Genomic DNA, 15,272 nt, shown 5'->3' with positions numbered 1-15,272 from the left:
ATTACATTACCGTCGCAAATGTATAATAACGGAGATAGCATTTCCAAAATTTTCTCTATTTTTTTTCCATTAATCTTCCGCCATTATCGCCTACCTCACCTCCCACACTGCGTTTCTCCTTCAGAAATCATCACGCGCATGCGTTCCCGTAAACGTTACGCGGCCAATCAAAGGCTTTTTTTTTTGCAACCAATTAAAATTATTTTTTATTTAATTCGCAGTATTTTTGGCCCAATCAAATTCGATTTTTATTTTGGGTCTCTCATATTTTGAAATTCAAATTAATTTCCGACCATGGAAGTCTGCGATGGGTGTCACTTAAATTATATGGTGCCGATTGCAAGTTTTGGGGGAAAAACAAAGAAACTATAGCATTTTTTGGATCGCATGGTGTTCTTCCAACCTCAGTAAAGTGTCTTAAGTGCAAGACTAAATGTAAATATCGCAAAGACCAACATATGGGGCATTGTGTAAGAATCTCAGAATCCAACGATGAACAAGAACCAGGCCAATAAGGTAAGAAATAGGTGATTCCATCATGCTGTATGGTGAGAGTCAGTTAGGTTAGGTTAGGTTTGGTTTTTGTTTTTCTAGTGGTTTTTGGTGTATTTTTTATTCGCTTAGCCAATATTTTTTTTCAGAAAACGTCCCACGAAATTTTTTTTAATAAAAAAACGGCCAATTTCCGACGGAAATGAAGGTCATATTCAGTCTAAACACACACAAATACACTAGAAAAATATATTTGTGACTTTCTAACAGAGTGGAGTGCGCTTATGCAAATTTAACAATATTTCTATCGATCGAGTGTAGTGAATTTCCTGAATTCTGTGGTTGCTGTTTACTGTAATATTGCCTTAACTTTACCTAATGAAAGTATATTTCCAAGGTAATAACGTCAAGTGCATCAGTAATAAAGTCAAGTAATCAGTATTCTTGACAGTGACACTATATGATTCACCCAATTTATGCATTTCACTGGAAAATAAAGTTACTTTCAGTTGATCTTTGGTACAAAATAAATTTCCACCTGCAGCACTGTACCGGGTAAAATACACCACTGGCGAAGATGTATTAGAGAAATTTTCAGAATAGTACTTATTTCTTATAAGCAAAACTTCATAGTGTCTTAAATGAATAAGAAAAGTCCAAACTTAGCAGGATATATTGTTCTTCTGCCCACCCCCACACACACACTCGGTGTTAGTAACCCCAAGTGTCAGATCACCTGGTCATGGGTCACTCCTCCTGCCCCACATGTGAGCCCATGACTCCTCTCACAACCAAAATAAAACTCTACACATATAATACTAACGTCCTTATAGAAGACGTCGAACTTATTTTCTCCTTCACCCGAAGCACCACCGGAATTTGATCCGATGGGCTTAAACATAGGGGACGCCATAGCAGCTTGTTTACAGATGCCTTGTAAAGGAGCATCAGTGTAAGGACACCCGTGTATAAGGAGTAGTAATATAATAATATTAATATACTACTTTATCCAATTATTATATATATATATATATATATATATATATATATATATATATATATATATATATATATATATTCTTTGTTACTTTGTAATGAACTTCATTGTCAATGTTAATGCAGGAGGAAACCGAAGTACCAGGAGGGAACCTGCGATGTTTGGGAGGTCACACCAAAGTCTAATTAAATTAGACTTTGGGTCACACGATATAACACTCTTCCCACGTGGGTTCTGGACTCGAATATATGATAATAGTGAAATCAAACTGGCCTACACTGTATTGTGTAGTGATGATCTCCCTAGATAATCATAATTTAAACGGAATAAATAGCTTTATTACGAACAAAACCAAACTAACAGAATCTAACTTAGGTAATTATAGCAAATGACATATTTGATTAATTTAATCATATACGAATTAATTTCCATAAACTAATAGCAATAAATTTGAGGTTTTACCTATTCGGCAGAACTAATAGTTATGTTGTAAGAGTTATCCCTAAAAAGCAATTGCATGTGCAAGTCTGTGTACCTACCTATTTGAGTTATAGTTTGATCTCTCGAGGCTCCGTGATATTATTGTAGGGTTAGGTTTTTTATTTACAGTCCACCAATTGGGCCTGGCGTCACACTGTGGGGTACTTAGTTTGTGTTCACACTCAGGATGGGATGGAGAAAGGAAACTCACAATGTGCTCTCTGTATACATGTTGTATTGGATGTACAATGCAGCTTGGTGCTGGGAAGGCAGCATGGTTACAAGTGTGATGTAGAGAGAGCTGGTTGGTGAGGGTGCTCAGAGGAGGACAGCTTGTGGGTCGCCATGCTCGCCGGCGGGAGCGAGGACCGCCAGGCAGGCGGAGGAGGAGGTGTTGCTGGCTGGTTGGTGTAGGTAGAAAGAGAGAGATCACCACGAGGTCAGGTCTTAAATAGCGGGGGGTAGGCGTGGCTTAGTAGTTGACCTCAGTGATGTATGGCGGCGCTGGTTGACCCAGACCACGAGGCATACACTGGGGAATTCGCGGGGTCGGCTACGCAGCGACAAACAGCGTTTGTAGGGGAGAAATCCACTACAACACATCACACGTAGGTTTACATTAATATAAGGTGTACTGTAGTACATAAATTTTTTCATGACTTGCCACCAAGCCTGGATTATGGGGAAGGCGTACCGGGCGCACGCCCAGGGCCCCCGACATCTAGGGGCCGCCCACAACAGTGAAAAAAAAAAAAAAAAAAACTTTACTACAGAGCGATAAACAAGTGGAACAGATTGCCTAACACTCGCTGTGCACCACTTACCGTAACTCCACCAGGCTGCCACAAATATTTCCTACTAAAACTCATGTTTGGTGAACTGATTTAACTTATTTAACACAGAGGTTATAATAAAACAATAAAAAGACTGTATAAATAAGTGAAAACCACACGACAAAAACGTCTTCAAGATCCAAAACTAATTCTTCAATCAACAGTAAATTCGCTGGTTTCCTTGAAATGTTTCGTTGAAAGAAAGCGAGACAGTTTCGATGCCTATGAGGAAAAAGCAAAATATCTGGCAGGAAGCACTGAGTGTGTCCATTCAGGTCGTCAGGGGGGATCAAACGTACGGCTCGCTCCACTGGATTATGGACGTTCAAGTGAAGTGGATCTCAGTCCAAGAGACAATTTCCAAACAAAATGCTTCCTCACAGTCATTGATCACCTAGTGGTATCCCTAAACGAAAGTATTTCTGCATACACGTTGGTGAAGGATCGCTTCGGCTTTTTAAGCAATCTGGAACCATGTCAGCCGATGCCATTCATTCCGCTACAGAAAATCTTCTGCAAACTTATGGAAAATATATTGATGAAAACATCTCCAATGAAATGATTCAGAGTGAGAGTTGTGAACTCTTGGAACAATCTACCAGAAAGTGTTGTGACGGCACTGAGTGTGAGCTCTTTCAAGACAAGACCTGACCAACACTGGAGCGGGTTCAGGTACATTCAGGAGCCGGTGTATGCCCAGTACTTGCCAACAGTGCGTAACAGAGACGTGATGGATCGCCCAAGCGGCTAACGAGCCGATCAGTGGTGAAGAGGATAAAAGTAAAAGTAAAAACTCTCGTCTCTGGTAAAGTTGTATGCAAAAGCCGAGGATGAGCCCAATGAGTCGTCTTATTACAGAATTATAAAGGAAAACGATGGCTTACAATCAGCATTTCCAAATGTAGAAACGGTTTTGAAGATATATCTGGTGTTAATGGTCTCCAATTCTACCGGGGAACGTACCTTCTCAAAAATGAAACTGATAAAAAAACAGGCTGCGCTGCGGACCACGATGCGCCGGGAGAGACTCAACAATCTGATGCTTTTAAGCACCGAGTCAGACATTTCAAGTGAACTTCCATTTGACGATGAGATACAGTACGTTTATTTGCTAGAAAAAAAATCACAACAAGTGCATTTGTAAATGAATGTATACGCTTTCTTTGAATGGGATAAATAATTTAAAAATATGTCATTATTACTAGATTTTGTTTTTATTGACCTTGGATATTACCTATATTTATTTTCAGTTATCAGCAGCCCCCCCACTGCTAGGTGTCGCTCAGGGCCCTCCAACCCCATAATCCGGTACTACTTGCCACCAACACACGATTACCCAGCTGATTATATTGTAAACATAAGAACATAAGACCGCACGGTAATGCAGAGGGAACAGCACAAGAAGCTCCTGCAGGACTTGAAGCAGAAGAGGGAGGAGTCGAGGAGGAACGGGGACAGGTGTACATGGGTTATACTCAGGGGGAGGGTAGTGGAAACAAGTGTGCCGACACAGGGCCAGCGGGCAGCAGTGCACCCTCCACCCACTCAACCCACCCCCCCCACCCAAGAGGCGGCACCAGCTCAGCCTACCGGACAGGAGGGGGCGAGCGCCATGTAAACAATGACATTTCTAACCACACCCTGCAAAATACAGTGTACTTAGCAAATGCTGCAGCTTCTGAGAATGTGGGGGGAGCGGGTTTATTACTAAGAGCAGAGACGTTACCGAGAACAAATTCTGGCTTGAATGTCATGTACACTAATACTGACACGTTCCTTGATAAGAGAGAGGAATTTGAAACACTACTAAGAGTACACCAACCAGATATTGTAGGAGTTGTAGAACTGTTGTACAAGAACAGGAGAATCGACCCAGAGGAATGTGAGTTCAGTATTGCTGGATATGACTCATTTACGAACCTATCTCAAGAAACTTGCAAAAGGGGTGTGGTTATCTATGCTAGGCAAGACCTTAGAGCCAGCCAGGCGAGGGTACAGGGAGAGGATGTTTTTGAAGAGTCCAAGTGGTGTAAAATTAATTTAAAGGGAGGGGACTTACTTATCGTCGGGTGTATCTACAAATCCCCAAACTGTGGCCCACTAAATCAAAGGAACTTAAGAACCTTAATAAACAACGCGGCGATGCTCAACCCTAGCCACCTCCTTATCATGGGGGACTTTAACTATGGCGACATCGACTGGAGAAACGAGTCCACCCCGAATGACTTGAATAACCCTGCTACTCTTTTTGTAGAAACTCTGAGAGATAATTTTCTGTTCCAACATGTTAGAGACCCGACTCATTACAGAGGGGAGCAAACACCCAAGCCACTTGACCTCATCATAACAAACGAGGAGGGTATGGTGGCCAAACTGGAACACCTTGCCCCAGTTGGCACCAGTCACCATATATTGTTGTCATTCAGATTTAACTGTTACCTAGTTCAGTACAAGGCCAAGCCAAGGTGCAAATATTACAAGGGAAATTACAACGGGATGATGGAAGAGATGAGTGGTATCAACTGGCCTGGCTCATTAAGGTACAAGAAAGCGGACACTATGCTGAATATCATAACTAGTAAAGTGACCCATTTGATCGATAAATATATACCCAAGACCAAACCCAGTGCTTCTAAGAATACGAGGGGATCCCTACACATGGACCATGCGGCAGTCGACAAAATTAAGAAGAAAACCCAGAAATTCAAGACGTGGGATGGGTCAAATGATGAGCAAGACAGGAGGATGTATGCAAGAGCCAGAAACCAAACAAAGACAGAGTGTAGAAGGGCTGAAAAGGAGTTCCAGAGGCTGGTTGCAAGCGAGGTCAAGTCAAACCCAAAGGCGTTTTACCGCTATGCAAAGTCGAAATTGAAAACGCGAGTAGGAGTATCAGACCTGAGGCTGGTGGATGGTAGTTACGCAGATTCTGACCAGGATAAAGCTGAGGCATTGAACAGCTTCTTTTCCTCGGTGTTCACAAGAGAGGATGCAACTAACCTTCCTGCGTTTGAGGACAGACGGTTCGACACAGCACTGACCCACATTGTGTTCACAGAAGAGGGTATTAGAAATAAACTGTCCAGGCTAAAGATCCATAAAAGTCCTGGCCCTGACATGGTGCTAAGAGAGTTGTGCAAGGAGCTTGCAGAGTCCCTGAAGATCCTGTTTTGTAAATGCCTGGATGGACAAATGGTCCCCAGTGAATGGAAAGTGGCTCATGTGAGTCCTATCTTCAAGAAGGGCGATCGTCACTCTACGAACAACTGTAGACCGGTGAGCCTGATCAGCATAATATGTAAGGTGCTTGAGAGTATTATCAGAGATGCCGAAATGGAATATCTAATACGAAACAACCTTGTAAAAGATTGCCAACACGGTTTTATACCGGGGCGCTCTTGCTTAACACAATTGCTCAAGGTATTGGATATTTGGACCCATATTCTGGAACGGGGTGGTAATATCGACAATATTTACCTAGATTTTGCCAAGGCTTTCGACAGTGTACCCCACGAAAGGCTGAAAATCAAACTGGAAGGGTACGGAATTCGGGGAAATGTCCTAGCGTGGATAGAAGACTTTCTACATGACCGCAAGCAGTGTGTGGTGATTAATGGCACGAAATCGTCATCTGTACCTGTCACAAGGGGGTACCACAGGGTAGTGTATTGGGCCCGCTGTTGTTTGTTTGTTTCAGAAATGACATGCCTGACGTTGTACACTCCTCCATACAAATGTTTGCCGATGACGCCAAGTTATTTCGGGAAATTAAGAACCAAGCGGACTGTGAAGAGCTGCAGAAGGACCTCTGTGGGCTCCAGGAATGGTCGAAGAAATGGCTGCTGAGATTCAATGTCACGAAGTGTAAGAGGATGCACCTGGGGCGTACCAACGGTAAGGAGGCGTATCATATGTTCCAACGGGATGAAGAAACTGCACTAGTTGAGACTGTGTGTGAGAAGGACCGAGGTGTGTATGTTGACAATGAGCTGAAGTTCTCGGGCCATTGTGAGAAGAAGGTAAATCAGGCAAATAAATTATTGGGTCTTATAAGAAGGTCGTTCAGATATCTAGACGGGTCCGTCCCTCGTAACGATCTTCAGGAGTGAAGTGCTTCCCCATCTGCAGTACTGTCACCCCATCTGGTCCCCGAGATATGCTAGGGAATGTCAGTTGGTTGAAAATGTTCAAAGGAGGGCCACCAGACTGGTGCCTGCACTTCGGCACCTCAGCTACCCTGAGAGATTGGAGCGCCTGAACTTGCCTAGCTTATACTACAGACGGGCAAGGGGGGACCTAGTTGAGGTGTATAAGCATCTCAGGGGGCACTACTCTATTGAGTGTCCTTACTTGGAGCTGGCGGACGCTCGCCCCACAAGGCGTTACAGCTCAAGATTGTAGAAGCGGCAAGTCCAGAAAACTGTGAGGGCAAACTTTTTCGGAGTGAGGGTTGTAAACTCTTGGAACAATCTACCAGAGAGTGTTGTGACGGCACCGAGTGTGAGCTCTTTCAAGACCAGACTTGACCAACACTGGAGCGGGTTCAAGTACATTCAGGAACCGGTGCATGCCCAGTATTTGCCAACAGTGCGTGACAGAGACGTGACCGATTGCCCAGGCGGCTAGCGAGCCGATCTTTTGGTGAAGAAGATAAATGAAAAGGAAAAGTAATCAGAGACGTGACCGATCGCCCAAGCGGCTAACAAGCCGATCAGTGGCGAAGAGGATAAAAGTATTACTCATAAATCTTTCTCACAGTCGGATTTCTCAATAACATCGTTGTTCATCTGGTATCTGGTTTCCCTGTTTACATCTCCTATATTGAGTACTTTACATTTGTCCACATTGAATTTCATCTGTCATTTTTCAGACTATTCGAAAAATTTGTTTTGATCTTCCTGTAGTTTTGCGGAGTCCTCATCAGATTTAATCACACGCCCTATTTTAGTGTGGTCAGCAAATTTACTTATGTTGCTGTCTATGCCGATATCTATGTCGTTTATGTATATAATAAATAATAATGGTCCAAGTACTGAGCCTTGGAGAACTCCACTAGTGACGTTGCTCCAATCGGATTTAGTGCCGTCAATACTCACTCGCTGTTTCCGGCCCTGTAACCACGCCCTAATCCATTTTAGAATATCTCCTTTAATGCCATGAACCTCCACTTTTCTTATTAGTCTTTCGCGGGGGACTCTGTCGAAGACTTTGCTAAAGTCGAGATATACCACATCATAATTGTGCCCCTCGTCCACTGATTCGAAAACAGATGAAAAGAATGTTAATAGATTAGTTAGACATGAACGCCCACACATGAAGCCATGATGGGAATCATTGATCAACTTGTGCTTCTCAAGTTGATTTCGAATAGAGTTTGAAATGACTGCTTCCATTAATTTGCCTACAATTGATGTTAAACTGATTGGACGGTAGTTAGAGGATAGTGATCTATCTCCCTTCTTGGAAATCGATATTACATTCGCTATCCTCCAGGATTCTGGTACTACACCCGTTTTTAGGGACATGTTAAACAACTTTGCTGAGGGCATACTCAGCTCTTCTTTACATTCCTTTAATACTCTGGCAAATATCTCATCGGATCCTGGTAACTTATTAGGTTTTAGTTTGTCTATTTGCTTACTAACATCGTTACTAGTCACTACTATCTTGCTTAATTTATTTTCTTCACTATCTCTGTATAGAGTCTGTGCCTCAGGTATCATGTTTAAATTTTCGGTGGTGAAAACTGTTGAAAAATATTTATTCAGATTATTGCTCATTTCTCCGTCGTTATCAGTTAGCTCGCCGGTATCTGACTGTATTGGTCCAACCTTTTATTGTGTTTTAGTTTGATACATTTGATAGAATCCCTTGGGGTTTGACTTCGCCTCCCTTGCTACCTTCAGTTCATTATTCCTCTTTGCTTTTCTTATCTCAGTCTTAACCATACCGGCCAATACTTTATAATAATCTCAGAGGTAAACTTCACCACGATTTAGTCTACTACCTATAGCATTCCTTTGTCCAATACAGTAATATTCTTTAAATAATTATTTATCTATTTAGGGTCATTGTTGTTTGATCTGAGTTTTCTGTATGGTATGTTCTGCCTTTGTGCATTAAGTGACTCATTATTTAAGTTGTTGTGGAACTCGTCAACATCAGATCTCATTATCAGGTTATTCTCAACCGTCAGGTCTCAGGTCTCCAGGTAAGGTGAGGTCACCCTCTGTGGGTACATTGTGTGAGGTCACCTCATGTGAGGTCATGTAATTCACCCCCAAGCGTTATACCCCTTCTCTCAGCTGCCTCTTCAAACTATCAAAGTTTGCCCTTCTGAAATCTGGGACTTCAGTGGAATTTTCCTTGCGGCTGCCCTAAAATTCTAATTGGAATCTTATTTCTTTGTGATCGCTGTTCGTCCCCTACCTCGACATTGCTAATGAGATATTCTCTGTTTGACAGAACTAAATCGAGTATATTATTACCCAGGGTGGGTTCAGTTATATGTTGGCTTAGGAAACAGTCCTGGATTGTTTCAAGAAAATCCTCTGACTCTGACCCGTAAGGTCAGTCCAATCTATTTGGCCAAGGTTAAAGTCGCCTACTATACAGACTTTGTTGTGTATGGAAGCCATGCGCATTTCATCCCAAATAAGTCGCTCATTAACTCTATCAAGATTAGGAGGTCTATATATTACTCCTGTGATTAATTTTTCCCTACCATCGATTAGTTCTATCCAAATTGTTTCTGTATTCTGCTCAGTTTTTATTTCCTTATTTATTTCACACTTCAGATTATCCCTGACATAGATTGCTACTCCGCCTCCTTTCCTAATCTGCCTATTGGTATGGAATAATTTGTAACCTTCAATTTGGTATTCGACAGGTAACTCACATGAATCTAGGTTTATCCATGTTTCAGTGAATACTATTATATCGATTTTTTCGGTACATACCAACGCCCTGATTTCATCCATTTTGTTTCTCATACTTCTACTGTTTGCGTAGTAGACATTTAAGTTAGTCGTGTTCTGAGTCCTCTCTTTGTCATGTTTAGGTTTTAACTCCCTGCCTAATTTAATTTTGTTATAATTCCTTGCACTATTTCCCTGTAACCTTTCACTTTTGTTTACATGCTCCCACTGCAGTCTCTTCCACCCCCTTGCTCATATGTTCTAGCAATTTAAAGACTTCAACATCATTTGAACTGCCCTCTCGAGAGAACCAGCCAGGGTTGCCACCCCATCCCTAGACAGATGCACCCCATCCCTAGCATAAAGGTCCCTTCTGCCGTAGAAATTGTCCCAGTTGTCAATAAATGGGACTGATATTGACTTGCAATATCTGTCAAGATGGCCGTTGACACCAACTGCCCTTGACAACCATACATTGCCAACTCTCCTTCTAGGCAGGACACCACATATGATTGGGATCCCTCCCTTCGACCTAATACGTTACGTTCTATAGCTGCCTTGAACTTATCAAAAAGCTCCTCACTCCTACACCGTCCAATATCATTGCCTCCTGCACTAAGGCAGATAATGGGTTTGTTCCCATTACCAGACAAGATATTGTCCATCCTGTCAACTATATCCCCCACCCCAGATCCTGGCAAACACACCCTCATCCTATTTTTGTTTTTACCACAAAAAGCTCTGTCCAGGTACCGTACCTGGGAATCGTCAACAATTACGGTTTTCGTACCTTCCTTGTCAGCCTTGTCTCTGACTATGCTAACATCCAATTCGTCCATCAAAGGACTGAAAGAGTTGGTACACTTAGCTGTTGTTGTCGTATCCTTGGTGTCTTTTCTCACCACCAGTTTGGTCGTCCCTTTCCTCACAACCTTTCATTCACCTGAGTTTTCGCCAGACACTGGCTTTCCTTGTCTCGTTTCTTCCTTCATCCTCGTTGTTATGCCTGTTATGCCGAGGCATAATATCGTAATATAATCTTGTAAACTAGGTGTTTTGATTGTTTTCTGTCCCATACAACAGCTATTTTAGGTAAATTTAATAAAAATTTTGTGTATATATTGATGATATTGATGTATTAATTATATAAGAATATTCTAGAATGTATTGCAACATTTTTGTTCTGATTTACCTCTAATTGTGAGCCTATATCATTCTAGAATTCTCCAGGCGGGTCTGACGAACCGTATACTGTATAAGCTGACGTGAGCTGCCTAGGCCTAGGGCAGTTAGTCGCCCGCTTCTATTCCTAGTGTAAAGACTAAGCGTAGCAGAACAACTGAAGACAATTGTTGTGCAAGTATGATGGAATTGTTGTGACTAATATAAAGTGAGAAGACTAAGGAATTGTAAACTGGTAGTGTACTGATTATATATTTGGAGTGTGGAGTTAAGCTGTGAAGACATTACCCTGTTAACAGTGTTGTGAAGGATTATTGTTTATTAAAGAAGACAACAGTGCACAAAAGTGTTTCTGTGACCTGGTGGAATTCTACCTGCCTGTTGTTTGTCTGTACACTGATACGGATCGTCGGGGAATTACCGGAGACTGGCCGGACAGCCAGTGGTAATTCGATAACTCTTGTGAGATATCTACTGCTTCTGTACATACGACCCTGGCCGCTGGTAACCAGTGGTGGAAGCTGGGTAAGTGGTGAAAGGAGGAGGGTCGTAACAATACTATAGGCTAACGCACTCGGTCGTTTATGGTCGTCTCAGCTTGTGTTAAGTGTGCTATTAAAATACATTTCACTGTCGTAGTGGCTGGAAATATAATAAAATTGTGACCGACCGCCTAACCCGTCTTGCCCGCGGTGCCCACCATTTCTCTGTGGATATCTGTCACACGAGAATAACCCGTTATAGTACCTCCTTCTTTCCTCACACAGCCAAACTGTGGAATGCTTTGCCTTCTTCTGTGTTTCCATGCTCTTACAATCTGTCTCACTTTAAAAAGCTGGTTTTCCGGCATCTTCGTGGTGTAGATTAATACAGTATAACCTTTTTTCTATATTTTCAATTTCTTTCCGTTCTTTTTTTTCGCCCCCCAGGCTCCGTTGTGGGTCGTTTGACCTGTGCCCGGGTTGGCTAATTCCCGTAAAAAAAAAACCGACTAACGAGCCGACCACTGGCAAAGAGAATAAAAGTACAGTAATAGTAATATTACCGTAACAACGATAATATCCTTCAAGTCATATTTGCACTTTACTGTAGTATTTGTAAAATGTGTTATATAAAGTGAAAAACATGTACTGTAAGGGTTTTCAAATACCACATACTCAATATTCGGTGCTATTACAGAATGCGGTCTACCAGGATATTTACACTATACTGTACTGTAGTTGGCGGTCTACCGAGCTGGAATTGGTCTACCGGGATATTTATTTACACTGTAGCATCCATTAACCTAATCGAACTTAACTTAGCCTAACCTAAACTACATTAACCTAACCTAACCTAATTTAACGCTACGATGTAAATATCCCAATAGACCACCTCCAGCTCGGTGGACCGCATACTGTAGTAGCACCCAAGATTCACTGTAACATATTCTTACTTTCACTCCCTTATTATTAACTATTTTTTTATTCAGTGTTTCTTGTAAATAACCAGTAATATAATTAAGAGAATATAACTTTACTGACACTGGCTGGCCTGACAGTGTTTGATCAGATGAAAGAAGAAGAATTAAACTAGCAAAAGAGGAAGAATGAAGGCTTTATGCACACAGGGGGTGGGATGAGGGGGAACGTGCTTGCAGGGAGTGGCAGGAGGGCGGGAGTCACCTGCATGTGTCATACACTGGGCAGGACACACAAGCCATCGTGGGTGTGTGAGGTGTCCCGCTGAGCCACTAATCCGCCGCCCCCACCTGGCTACCGTCCCACTCCCCTGCCCACCCCCACCCTCAGTCCCCCTCTCCACCCCTTGGCCAACACACACCCCTGCCACCCACTATGTCCACCCACCCCATCTAGATAATAGTGTATTTACATGTAGCTACCTGTGAGCGTGGTGGGTGGGGCGGCAGGGAGAGGGTGTGGGTGGTGAGGCAGTGTGGGGCGGAGCAGGGCATGGGCTGGAGTGGGGCAGTATGAGGCAGGCAGTGCCCAGGTGCGCCTCACATTATTTACCTTCTCAGTCCTCCCTGCCTGATATATGTGACTGCTAACGTAAAATGTTTCTTAAGTGTACACTTGCTTGACCACATGCGCCAGTGTTTATATATATATATATATATATATATATATATATATATATATATATATATATATATATATATATATATATATATATATATATATATATAGGTGTGTGTGTGTGTGTGTGTAACGTTTTGAGGAAGGAGTTGTAAGCACTACATTAAAAACTGCAAATTAGAAATGAAAAACGCCGCCGACAATCGTAGGCTATGTAATATTTATCTTATTTACCGTATTACCTTCCCGTCATTATTTGTGACTTAGAGCCTCTGCACAATCGAAAAATAGCACCATTTCTAAACCTCTGGATCTATTACCTGGGATTATAAAAAAAATATATATATCTGTACGGAGCCGTGTCTCAATTAGCGAAGGTAAAAAACAAAAAAATGGCAGTTGCACAAATCATAATTTGTGCACAATCCTTGGCTTTGATCTGTCAATTAAAATAAACAATTTCCAATTTTAATTTTACGTTGGTGTGTGTGATGCGTCTCTACGTAATTATTTTTTGCTAATTTTTATCTTTATCAAATTACGAGTGGAAGTGGGCCGAAACATGTGGCCTGGCTTCTGTCTCTAAAAAAATCTTAGGGTTTTGAGCAAGTTTCATAATAACGATTGGTCAAAAAATGAAAACAGTGACATGTGATTGTTATGTTAGAGAGGAGGAATCCCAGCATACACAATAGCGTACACCAGATGGAGTGAGGCAAGTAATATCGTACGTCACAATGAAGTAAACAAAATATTGTACCTCACAAGGACGTAAACAAAATATCGTACGCCACAAGTAAACAAAATATCGTACGTCACAAGGAAGTAAACAAAATATCGTACGTCACAAGGAAGTAAACAAAATATCGTACGTCACAAGTAAACAAAATATCGTACGCCACAAGGAAGTAAACAAAATATCGTACGTCACAAGGAAGTAAACAAAATATCGTACGTCACAAGGAAGTAAACAAAATATCGTACGTCACAAGGAAGTAAACAAAATATCGTACGCCACAAGGAAGTAAACAAAATATCGTACGTCACAAGGAAGTAAACAAAATATCGAACGTCACAAGAAAAGAAACAAAACAATATCGTTCGTCACAGGAGACAAAAATACCACGCGTTACAAGGAAGTGGGTAATTATTAACAACAGTCCCGTCGTCCATTTCCATCATGACGGCTACGATACCAGAAAAAACCCCGACATACAGTATAATGGATTCAAATCGACAATAATACTAATCTTCATAACTAGTAGGAAGGTCACACACACAAAACCACAAGATTCAGTAGTTGTTGCCACACTTCTGTCTTCTGTCTCTTCTCTCTTTGGCTCGTGCGTTTAATAGACATTTCGTTGCTTGTCACTTTCGTCTACTGTAGACGGGAATCATTACTAACTGTCAAAGAAACTCAAAATGCCTAAAATCGGTTGTTGTATCATATAGAAGATTTACATATCAATTTTCTTTACATTTCATCCATAAATAGTGTCTCTATCACTCAGAATTGCAATAAATATAATTGTAAAGTCGCCTCGGTGTGGGAAATCTGGTAATGACGTCATGCCCGTAGCTGTGTTCACGTTGGGAGAACACCACCACACTGGTCGCCTCAGTCCTGCTGGAAATCCGGGAAACACTGAGGTCGAGGTGCACGAGGCGGCGGCTGCTTTTCTTGACATAAATATGACTGAAAAATTATGTTGTTGTGGACTGTACAACCCATAATAAACTTTCCGGGAGATCTTTTTTCGATGTCTTAAACAGGTTAAGAACCTCGAAAAATAGACAAATAGGTAGGTGTCATCCACCGAGAAAATGTGGATGTCAAATTGGCAAAAGTATGAAGAAAGAAGCAGTGTTGTTTCATATGTCGGTTGGACACTATGATGTCCACTACCACCTTAAAACACAAGCGGGGACTTACACAAGGGGAGGACAAGCAACTGGTCATAAGCTGTATCAGCAAGGGCTTGAATGACATAGGATGGACAAAAACTTTCCTCAGTATGCCAATTGGGACTGGCGATGTGGAGTTGACTGACGCCACCACCCACGGAGACGATCGTCGACAGCCACACACCCGTCTTTTGGACCTGTATATCCAGAGTTACATTATTACAATAAATTCCATCACTGTTACTAATGACCTTGTCGTTCTGACCCAGCGACTCTCTAAAACTAAATCTGAATTAGGACGTTTTAGCAACGTTTTCCATCCTGAAGGGAATGGAAAAGGTGAACCCGGACCATTTCTTTGTAATGTCCCGCACCACCAACACAA

At 41.9% G+C, this 15,272-nt stretch overlaps 1 protein-coding gene across 2 annotated transcripts in view; it reads right to left on the bottom strand.

Annotated features, from left to right (window-relative positions):
- LOC121865488 (dnaJ homolog subfamily C member 8-like) overlaps positions 1–15,272 on the bottom strand; it is a 110,506-nt gene that overhangs the window by 21,932 nt on the left and 73,302 nt on the right. The window contains exon 1 of one of the 2 annotated variants that reach the window (XM_042364983.1): positions 1,316–1,429. The exons of the other annotated variant lie outside the window; for it this stretch is intronic. Within the exon in view, the coding sequence (XP_042220917.1) occupies positions 1,316–1,405 (90 nt within the window). The 5' untranslated portion in view covers positions 1,406–1,429. Of the gene's footprint in view, positions 1–1,315; positions 1,430–15,272 lie in introns of those variants that run through there. 2 annotated transcript variants of the gene reach the window in all.

Source organism: Homarus americanus, unplaced genomic scaffold (assembly GCF_018991925.1).
Source record: "Homarus americanus isolate GMGI-L3 unplaced genomic scaffold, GMGI_Hamer_2.0 scaffold25483, whole genome shotgun sequence".
NCBI classification, from domain to species: Eukaryota; Metazoa; Arthropoda; class Malacostraca; order Decapoda; family Nephropidae; genus Homarus; species Homarus americanus.
Note: the sequence above shows the minus strand (reverse complement) of the source record. Positions and strands in the feature narration are given on the sequence as shown.